The sequence below is a fragment of the Rhododendron vialii genome, chromosome 10a, assembly GCF_030253575.1.
Source record: "Rhododendron vialii isolate Sample 1 chromosome 10a, ASM3025357v1".
Taxonomy (NCBI): domain Eukaryota; kingdom Viridiplantae; phylum Streptophyta; class Magnoliopsida; order Ericales; family Ericaceae; genus Rhododendron; species Rhododendron vialii.
In genome coordinates this window covers 29,097,511-29,107,593 of record NC_080566.1, presented here as the reverse complement: position 1 = coordinate 29,107,593, position 10,083 = coordinate 29,097,511, and the positions used below count along the sequence as shown (strand labels likewise).

Sequence of the window (10,083 nt, the reverse complement as noted above, 5' to 3'; positions counted from 1 at the left end):
TCGATGCAGGGTGAAGTCCGGTGTTTAAAGGGTACGAGGATCGTGGCAGAAAGAATGAAAAGGGTAAATCAGTTTCAGGGAGTGGAAGGTCTTAGTCAAAGAACAAGTCCGAGGGCACGTTTGAGTTCAAGTGCTGCAGGTGTCATGAACCGGGGCACATGAAGAAAGACTGCCAGTAAAGGGGAAAAGGAACTGACTGGAAGACAAAGGAAAAGGTAGGGGAGAGGAAAGATGGATCATCAACTTCTGCAAACGTTGTGGAGCAGGAGTCAGATGAAGGTGATACGCTTTTGGTCTCAGCTGGTCTGAATGACATGGCAGACTCGTAGATTCTGGATTTAGCATGTTCGTTTCACGTGTCCCCTAACAAGGATTGGTTCAACACCTATAAGTCAGTGGATTGTGGTAGTGTTCTTATGGGTAACGATGCATTGTGTAAAGTCATAGGAATAGGCACAATAAAGATCAGAATGTTTGATGGTGTTGTGAGAACTTTGGGGGATGTTAGACATGTTCCAGATTTGAGGAAAATTTTGATTTTGTTGGGAATCTTAGACTCGAATGGCTGTGGGTATAAAACAGAAGGTGGAGTCATGAGGGTAACAAAGGGTGCTATGGTGATCATGAAAGGTTCCAAAGTTCCTAGAAATATCTACAAGTTGGTGGGGAGTACAGTTGTAGGTGGAGTTGCTGTCACTACAACAGATGATACTGATGATACCATGATTTGGTATATGCGGTTAGGATATATGGGAGAGCATGGGATGTTAGAGTTGTATAAGAGGAATCTGTTGAAAGAGGTTAAATCATATAAATTGGATTTCTGCAAGTTTTGTATTCTGGGGAAACAGTGTAAAGTGCAGTTCAGGAATGCAACTCACAGAATGAAGAAGAAAATTCTAGACTACATACATTCAGATGTTTAGGGGCCAATGAGGGTAGCTTCAAAAGGAGGGTCTCTGTATTTCTTGACCTTTATCGATGATTTTTCGAGGACAGTTTGGGCGCACTTCATGAAACACAAGTCTAAAGTCTTTGCTAAGTTCAGAATGTGGAAAACCAAATAGGAAAAAAGATGAAGTGTCTCAGGACAGATAATTGGAAGGAATTCAAGAATGGGTCCTTTTCTAAAGTTTTGTGAGGAACAGGGAATTTGGCGACACTTTACAGTTTGGAAGACACCTCAGCAGAATGAGGTGGCAGAAAGGATGAACAGAACCATAGCAGAAAAGGCACGGTGTTTGACATTGAATGCGGGACTTCCGAAGTTTTTTTGGGCAAAAGCAGTGAGTATGACATGCTTTGTTATAAATAAGTCACCGAGTGTTGCTTTGGATGGGAAGGTAGCTGAGGAGATGTGAACAGAGAAAGAGGCTGACTACTCAGGGTTAAGAATATTTGGGTGTCTAGCCTATGTTCATGTTCCCAGTGATGAGAGGTCAAAGCTTGATGCGAAGTCCAGACAGTATATCTTTCTTGGTTATGAGAAAGGGGTAAAAGGGCACAAGCTTTGGGACCCAGAGACAAAGAATGTGGTGATTAGTAATGATGTGGTATTTGATGAGGACTCTATGGTCAAGGCACATCAGGAGGTTCAAAAATCTGAGTTAGATGAAGTGAGCAGCAGACAGTAGGGCATACAGATTAAGCTGAAGAGTTTTGATATAGGTGATTCTCAGCCAGATGAACAGCTTGATCAGTAGGAACAACAGCACGAAAGCTTAGCTGCTAGGAGAACCAAGCGCATTATCAAGCAACCAGTGAGGTATGGGTTTGAGGACTTGGTTTCTTATGCATTGACTACTACCAGTGGGGATCCATCTACCTTTTAGGATGTTATCACGAGTTCTGAAAGGGACAGATGGATGTAAGCCATGGTGGAGGAAATAGAGTCTTTGCATAAGAATAAGACTTGGGAGTTGAAAGAACTGCCCAGGGGAAAGAAACCAGTGGGTTGTAAATGGGAAGCGGAAAGAGGTAGAAACAGAAAAGGAAAAGGAAAGGAAAAAGTACAAGGCTCGGTTAGTGGCAAATGGGTATTCACAAAAGAAGGGGATTGATTATGATGAGGTCTTTTCTCCAGTGGTGAGGCATACTTCAATCAGGGTTATCTTGGCATTGGCGGCTAGCTATGATCTGGAACTAGAGCAGCTGGATGTGAAAACTTTTTTTCTCCATGGTGATTTAGAGGAAGTCATATTCATGGAGCAGCCTGAGGGATTCAAGCAGCCAGAGACGGCGCACCTGGTTTGTAGATTGAAGAAGTCACTTTATGGGTTGAAGCAGTTTTCGAGGCAATGGTACAAGAGGTTTGACTCTTACATGATACAGATTGGGTACACACGCTGTGAGTATGATTGTTGCATTTATGTTAAGAATCTTGATGACAGGTCCAATATTTTCTTGCTTCTTTATACAAATGATATGTTGATTGCTGCAAAGAATATGGTTGAGGTAAACAGGTTGAAGTCTTTGTTGAGTAAGGAATTTGACATGAAGGATTTGGGAGCTACTAGGAAAATACTTGGGATGGAGATTCGTAGAGATAGGTCAGTGGGAAAGCTGTGGTTATCTCAAAAGAACTATGTGGTGAAAGTGCTTGAGAGGTTTAGTATGGATAATGCGAAATCGGTGAGCACTCCATTGGCAAGTCATTTCAAGTTATCTTCAGTTCAGTGTCTGGTGTTAGAAGAAGAAATTGAGGATATGTCGAGGGTGCATTATGCGAGTGTAGTGGGTTGCTTAATGTATGCAATGGTTTGTACGAGACTCGATTTGGCACATACAGTTAGCACAGTCAGCAAGTAAATGGCCAATCCAGGCAGAGATCATTGGAAGGTAGTCAAGTGGATATTCAGATACTTGAAAGGTACTTTGGACCATGGGATTATGTTTGGTAGGCAACGGGATCAGGTTTCAGTTGTGGGGTATGTGGATGCGGATTATGCTGGGGTTTGGATGACAAAAGGTCAACAACTGGTTGTATGTTTACACTTGTAGGTGGGCCTATATGTTGGAGATTCATGGTACAACCTCTAGTGGCTCTATCTACTACTGAGTCTGAGTACATTGTAGTGACTGAGGTTGCTAAGGAAGCATTGTGGTTGAAAGGGTTTGTTAAGGAGCTTGGCATAGATCAAGGTGGAGTTCAGTTGCATTGTGATAGTCAGAGTGTCATTTATTTGGCAAAGCATTAGGTGTATCACGATCGGACCAAGCATATCGACGCGATGTTTCACAAGGTGAAAGAGTTGACTGATGCAGATGATTTGATACTGGAAAAGGTGCACACTTCTGAGAATGGAGCTGATATGTTGACAAAGACGGTTACTGCAGACAAGTTCGAGAATTGTGTAAGTGACGAAAAACGAAAGAGGCTTTGAACAGTACAAGAGTGTAACGGCTTCACGTGCCTTTTCACCGAAACCTTAGCACGTCGTCGGGAACCTAATCTACAAAACAGATAAGGGGTGAGCACACCTTTGCCTCTCGTGGCAAAGGCCCTTCGATGCCTAAGTTAGTATCACGTACTAGCAATAAACCCTAATTATCCGTAGGAAACTCGTATAATGCAAAGTGTTGCGTATTGCGTACCTTTTACCTCTAGGTTTACCTCGTATTTATAGATTCATAGATGCTGGCTGCCCAAGCATCCCTGTCGCCCTAGGATTCCTATCTCGTATAGGAAACCCAGGATATCTTGGATTCTCGTTCCTTTATTAGTTCATTACCTTAGTCCTTTTAGGACTCTTTTCTATAACTGGCCGAACATCTCATTTCCGTTGGGTATCTTTCCTGGATTATATACTCTCGGGATCTCATTTCTTTACGGAACACCACTGTCCTGGAACTTCCTAGAGTATTCCTTATGCTCCAACACTTGATTGGAGTTATTTCCTTATTCGACTATCTCATCACCGAACTGACTACCTAGACCAGTCACTTCATATGTAACTGGTCCTTTATCAACTACTTGGACCAATGTCTTCTTAGGAGCTCTCCTCATGTTAAGCCCTTTTGCTGAACAAACTACCTGGACCAGTGACTTCATATGTCACTGTTCCTTTTTAGTCTTTTAGTCCAATAACGTCTCATGTTTACTGGACCAAGACCCCGTACAACCTTCCTGGACCAATGACTTCTCATGTCACCGGTTCACATTGCCGACCATCGTCCTGCTCGGCGACTGTCCCCATCGTATTTATACCATGGTCCCACGTACCACCTGTTCGGGCCTTATTTCTGCCTGTTCAGAAATACCTCCCTACACATTGCTTTGATTTGGTTAATGTCTCCAAGTGCTAGACAATCAAAGACATCCCCCCCCCCCCCCCCCCCCCCCAAAAAAAAAAAAAAAAAAATTGATTGGATGGAAGTGGTGGTTATCTTCTGAAGGGGCGGGTATATTCACCAAGGTGGAGATTGTTAGGACTTTGTGGCTCATACATGAGAGGTGTCGAAAAGTTCTACAATAAGGGCCAGTTGCAAGCGTAGTGGAGCGAAGCGAAATGGAACCCATCGTGGATCCAAACTAGACTGGACCGAAAGCCTAGGCATTCCGTAATTTGGGGGGGGGGGGGGGGGGGTGGTTGGTATGGTACGATGTTATGAGGGTAAGAATAGAGGAGGTATTACTCTATTGTAAAACCCTATGTACTACGATCATCAATAAAAGACTGTTTTCTCACTCTCGTGAACATATCCGGCTTTGGGGAATCTCGTATATTTCTGTGTCGATTTCTTTACTGTCTCGTGAATCGTGTGCGTGTGTGTTTCGATCCTAACAAATCACCTGTAAAATTAAACCAAATCGAACATTCAAAGGGAATGCATGACATGCATACCTTAACAATGTGAAGTTGGTGTATTAAATAAATTTGCAAACGTCTATTCAACTATTCAGTACTCGAAAGCCTTTCCAACTCAATTCAGCAATTTTTTTTTTTTTTTTGGTTACTTGAAAGGATGGGAAAAGATAATCAGCATAGCAAACTCCCTTGGACATTGCTAAAGGGATTTCTTTTCATTATGGAATGTTCGGTTTGAGACATAGCTCTTGCCTGGGACAGCAAGCCTACTAGAGCAAACCAATGGCCCTCCACACAACCTCTGATTCACAGGACTACTACCCACAAGCAGGATTCGAACCCACGACCCTGTGATGTTTTCAGCAATTTAAGTTTGGAGAAACCAATTCAGCAATTTATGTTGGGAGAAACCACACTGCTAAGCTAGTAGATAGTTAGCACCTCTTCCAGATTCCATTTTCAATGTTTTGTGTTGTAATGTTCTCTAGAATGATTATAGACCCATGACCATGTCACCGTGCCTGAAAAGGCTAATATTGTGGTTAGAGGAAGTTAATTCGAAACTCGTAACATTGAAAACGGATCCAATTACATCATTTCCTTTACCTAGGATGGTAAACGAACCGAGCTTTATAAACAAAACTGTGAAATTTCATTTTGATCATCAAACTGTGGATTTCATCTGATGGAAGAACTATGCAAAACCCACTCATTGTAGGACTTGGGGGGCTGATGTCCCTGAGCATTCAGCAGCACTCAATCTTACCATTCAAAAGTATTTTAGACGATCTGAATTTTAAAAAGAACTTTTCAAGGTGGAGGAGTTTTTTTAAAATCTAGACCATTGATTGCAGAAACTAACGGTGAGATTGAACATTGCTGACAGCCCCGTCCCTCATTGCACAATAATTACTAATGATGCTAACGTTTTATTAATAAGCAAACAAACACACACAACCAACTTCTTTTATTAATTTTACACACGGGGGGTTTTCCAGGGATGGACTGTCAAAAGGAGTATATTACATCACCCCAACCGTATTATTCTTACTCTCTTTATACAATTTTCCCATTAAAATGATGGAATTGGATCCTCTCCAAATCCAAGTCCAAACCATTGAATCATGCTAGTGTATAGTCCATATTTGAACCGTCCCATCCAGTTCAGAACTTGGATTGCAGAGAATACGAACCCTAAAATGATGATACCTGATGAATATATACTGCAATATTGCCCAGAAACTTTGCCACTTCGCAAAAAGTACTGCACCCATTATTTAAAGTGAAAGTACTCTTAACCCCACCTTAATCACTTTCCAAGGGACAGCCACTGGACTAACTCTGCCCCACCTCTCAAAATGATGCATACCCACTTCAAGTATTGATGATGAAAAGCTTTCTCTATCTTGTCTCCTCACTCCATGCTTGTCACTGCGCAAGGATTATTAGCAACAATTTGATAATTATCTCCATTTTCATCATCATCATCTTCATCCTCATCTTCTCCATTTTGATCAGCATCTTCACTTCCACCTCCTGCTGATCCTGTTTCATTCCTTTTCTGCTGTGATTGGCCCATCATTTGCATTAAAATGTCCTCAGGGTTTACCTTAATACCTGGATTATCAGGATTAGCAACAACCTTCTTAGACTTCCTTTCATATAGAGACTCAAGCATTTGAAAATAAGGACAAGTCTTTGAATCTTCAGGCCTTTTCTTGTTGCTCTCTTTGACCCTCCTGAAGTACTTGTTTATATTTTCCCACTTCTCTTTACACCTCTTCGCACTCCGGTTGTAACCGATTTTCTTCATCGAAGATGAAATTTCTTCCCACAGAGGCCCCTTTGGCCCATTGTCTTGATATTGCATATCAAGATCAGCTCTTATCCTAATCAAAGCTTCCACTTCGGCTTTAGGCCACCGCGAAGAGCTAAGAGCAATGCCATTGTCTTTTTTGTCAGTAACTTTCTGAGTTGGAATTGGAATTGGATTTGGATTTGGAGGTTGAGTTGGAGTTGAAATTTGTGTTGGAATCGGTATTGGGATTTCTGGAAATTGAACTGGATTCCCTGGACCAGAAATCTTTTGCAAGAAAGCAATCACAGCTGCATCTTTTGCCGCAGAAATAGCTCTCTCTTGTGCCAAAATCTCATGCTCTCTTTTTTTCCTTTCCAATTCCTGCATTTTCCAAGCTTCTTCTCTCTCTATCCTATCCTTCTCACACTTCTCTAGTGCCTCTATGAACTTGTTTTGCAAATTCTCTTGCTTTTCCAACACTTCCCTCATTAGTCCCTCAAAGTACTCCCCCAATTTCCTCTTCCTCTTTCCACTGCCTTCAGATTCTTTCCCCGACGAGGAATTTGTTGATGTAGAAGAAGACATCAAGAACTCTGCACTGGAATTTGGGATTGACCTAGGGGTTGTAAAATCCTGAGTACAACTCGAGGGTTTTATTGTCATTCCAGTCATTGCCATAGTTGTTTCATTCATGGGATGTTGGATTTGGTTTGGGGAAGGTGATGGAAGTGAAGAATTGTTATCAAGAATCTCTAATTGCTCAAAAAATCTGTAGTTTTTGCTGTTTTGTCGGCTGGATCGGCATTCTTTGGTTCTTTTGTGATACTTGTAGATGTTTTCAAACTTCTCTTTGCATTTCTTGGCATTTCTGTGGTACCCAAGCTCAGCTAATTTCCTGATAACAAGAGTTTCATATAAGAACTTCAAATTTCTGCCCAAATCCAACTTTAACTTCAGCATGTATGAATTCTAAGTGAATACAAAACACGGCTACACAACATAGTTCAACAAATATGCATACGCATATTGTAACTGCAATAATCACTATAGAAAACAAGAATGGAGATGTCTCCAAAGTATTGAAGAAGAGAACGAAAAGAGCACAAGTTAGTTGAGAACCATTTGAATCTGAACCTGTGTTACCAGAACTTGCTACTTGCTAATACCTAGTGAATTAAGTTTCCGAACGCACCTTCTGAAATACGGAACGCTTACATTAAAAAATGCTGAATTTAACAATCCAAAGTGATCTCAAGGTTTTTCACCTGGTATACCCTTAAATAATTTTGCCATAAAGAGGAAATAAAATGTAACGAATCAATAAGATGGAGCTATAGTAGGGCAACTGGAAAAGAAAATGTCAAAATCTTCTCGAAATGAGTTTTATATCAATATTTTCAAAAAAATACTCCACTTATTGGATGTTTCTCTCCTAAAATAAGCACATTCTGATATTGTAATCCGAGGATGTCTACTTCCACAATAACAGAATCTAGGGCACGTCTCGTACCGCAATCTTGTTTTCGTTCCTCATACCGGAATAATCCGTGTTAGGTATCATAGATCTGGACAATTATAACTACTTAAAATCCAAATAAACCAAAAAAAAAAAAAATGAGGAAAACAAGTAAAGCCCATGAAACTTAACAAAAAGACGTCATGTTTTATCTCTGAATTTTTTATCCCAGGAATGGCGATTTAACATTTTCTGTCTTATTCCGTTTCCATTTTCAGCTTCACTTAAGAAAACAAGAAACATGCTTACGAAAACTACCACCATAAAATAAAGAAAACAAGAAATGAAACCAACACACGAAATATTAAATAATGAGACCCATTATCAATCCGGACAGCAATAACTACTAGAAATTCAACAGACCAAATAAATAAGAAAAACAAGTAGAACCCATGAACGGAATCAACCAGGCAATCTATATTTCTGGGAAAATAAAATATATTCTCATTGAATTGGGAATTTAGCTGCACAATAAATCTATGAATTTTACTCCAAAACAACAAAAAGATTGAAGAGAACTAATTACTACAATTCCAATTAGACCAACGAAATGAGAATTCCAAGTGAAACTCGTAAAACTTCATCTTCAAAACAAGGTAATTTAACCATAAAAAAAAGAGAGAGAGAGAGGGGAATTTAGCTGCACAAAAAAGATATGAATTTCGTATCTCCAAAAAACAAAAACAAAAAAAAAAGTTCCATCAAATTATTGAGGGGCTTCTAATATTTGTACTCCTACCTAATATACAGGGTTTTAAAGTAGAGTATTGCGACAAGTACCGGTATCGGTCATACTATCATATTATCTGCGAAATTGGGCACTATCTGGATCGATATCGGAGCTCCAAAATCCCGTTACGTCAATCATTTCTTCTAATCTCTCTCCACAAATTTAAGGAAAAAAATGAAAGGAAATAAGCTGAAAATCGCATACCTGGAAACCTCATCCCAAAGAGGAGCTTTGAGATTCGAGTCACGAAATATAGCGTCCATATCAGACCTTATCTTCAACAAAGCCAAAGTCTCATCTCGAGGCCACCGGTTACCGGCGAAATTCCGGTAACCTTCTTCCCCTCTACCTCCCTCCTCCCCAAATCCACCGGTAGCTGCCGGCACCCCACCACCGTTCTCCTCATTATTCACGGCGGCAGCGGCAGAATTTTGAAACAACCCAGAAGCCTCAAGCATCAGTACAGCTAGAGGAAATTATTATTACAGCTGAAGAGAGGAGAAAAAACAATAATAAATAATGTAATTTTAAGAAATGAACGTTAAATATCTTGGTTTTTGTGAAGAAGTGTTGTAATGGTAAATTGGGTTTTTTGGGGGAGGGATTTACTAGATTTTTTTTTCTCTTTCTCTCCCTACCCACTTATTTTAATGGGTTAAGTAACTAAAAGGGGTGGTGAATTAGGGTTTTTGTTGAGGGGAGGGGTAAAGATGAGGGTTTGTGATCAGGTGGGGTCAAGAGGGATGGTTTTGTTGGGTGAGATGGTGAAAGATAATTGGATGGGGTTTGAAGTGTTATTTTCTCAATTTCTTTTGACTTCATAGTTTGGACCAATCATAGAGTTTTGCACCTTTAAAACAAGTTAAACTGTCTTTCCCCGAACCGGGAAGAGAATAGTTCAGGTACGTATAAGTTGACCTATATAATTCTCATCATCGACGGAAAAAAAAAAAATTTTAAAAAAAACCGGCTTGAAGTTGGGTGATTTGTTAGGGGGAGGGATGGAATTGTTGGGTGAGATGGAGAAAAATAATTGGATGGGGTTTGAAGTGTAATTTTCTCAATTTCTTTTGACTTCACAGTTTGGGCCACTCATAGAGGTTTGGACTTTTAAAACAAGTTAAACTGTCTTTCCCCAAACCGGAAAGAGAACAGTTCAGGTACATATAAGTTGACCTATATAACTCTCGTCATTGATGGAAAAAAAAAACCTGGGCTTGAAGTTGGGTGA

The 10,083-nt window shown here is 40.3% G+C and overlaps 1 protein-coding gene across 1 annotated transcript; it reads right to left on the bottom strand.

Annotated features, from left to right (window-relative positions):
• Positions 1–5,717: 5,717 nt before the first annotated feature.
• On the bottom strand, positions 5,718–9,529 carry LOC131303438 (trihelix transcription factor DF1-like). The gene is made up of 2 exons (XM_058330310.1): positions 9,057–9,529; positions 5,718–7,501 (listed from the first exon to the last, which is right to left on the bottom strand). The coding sequence occupies exons 1-2, from the start codon at positions 9,308–9,310 to the stop codon at positions 6,223–6,225; spliced, it is 1,533 nt and encodes a 510-aa protein (XP_058186293.1). The 5' UTR covers positions 9,311–9,529; the 3' UTR covers positions 5,718–6,222.
• Between the last annotated feature and the right edge of the window lie 554 nt (positions 9,530–10,083).

Coding starts and splice junctions, on each gene's coding strand:
- LOC131303438 (XM_058330310.1), bottom strand. CDS start 9,310: ATGCTTGAGGCTTCTGGGTTGTTTCAAAATTCTGCCGCTGCCGCCGTG. Junction 7,502..9,056: donor CTTTGGGATGAGGTTTCCAG/GTATGCGATTTT, acceptor TCTTGTTATCAG/GAAATTAGCTGAGCTTGGGT.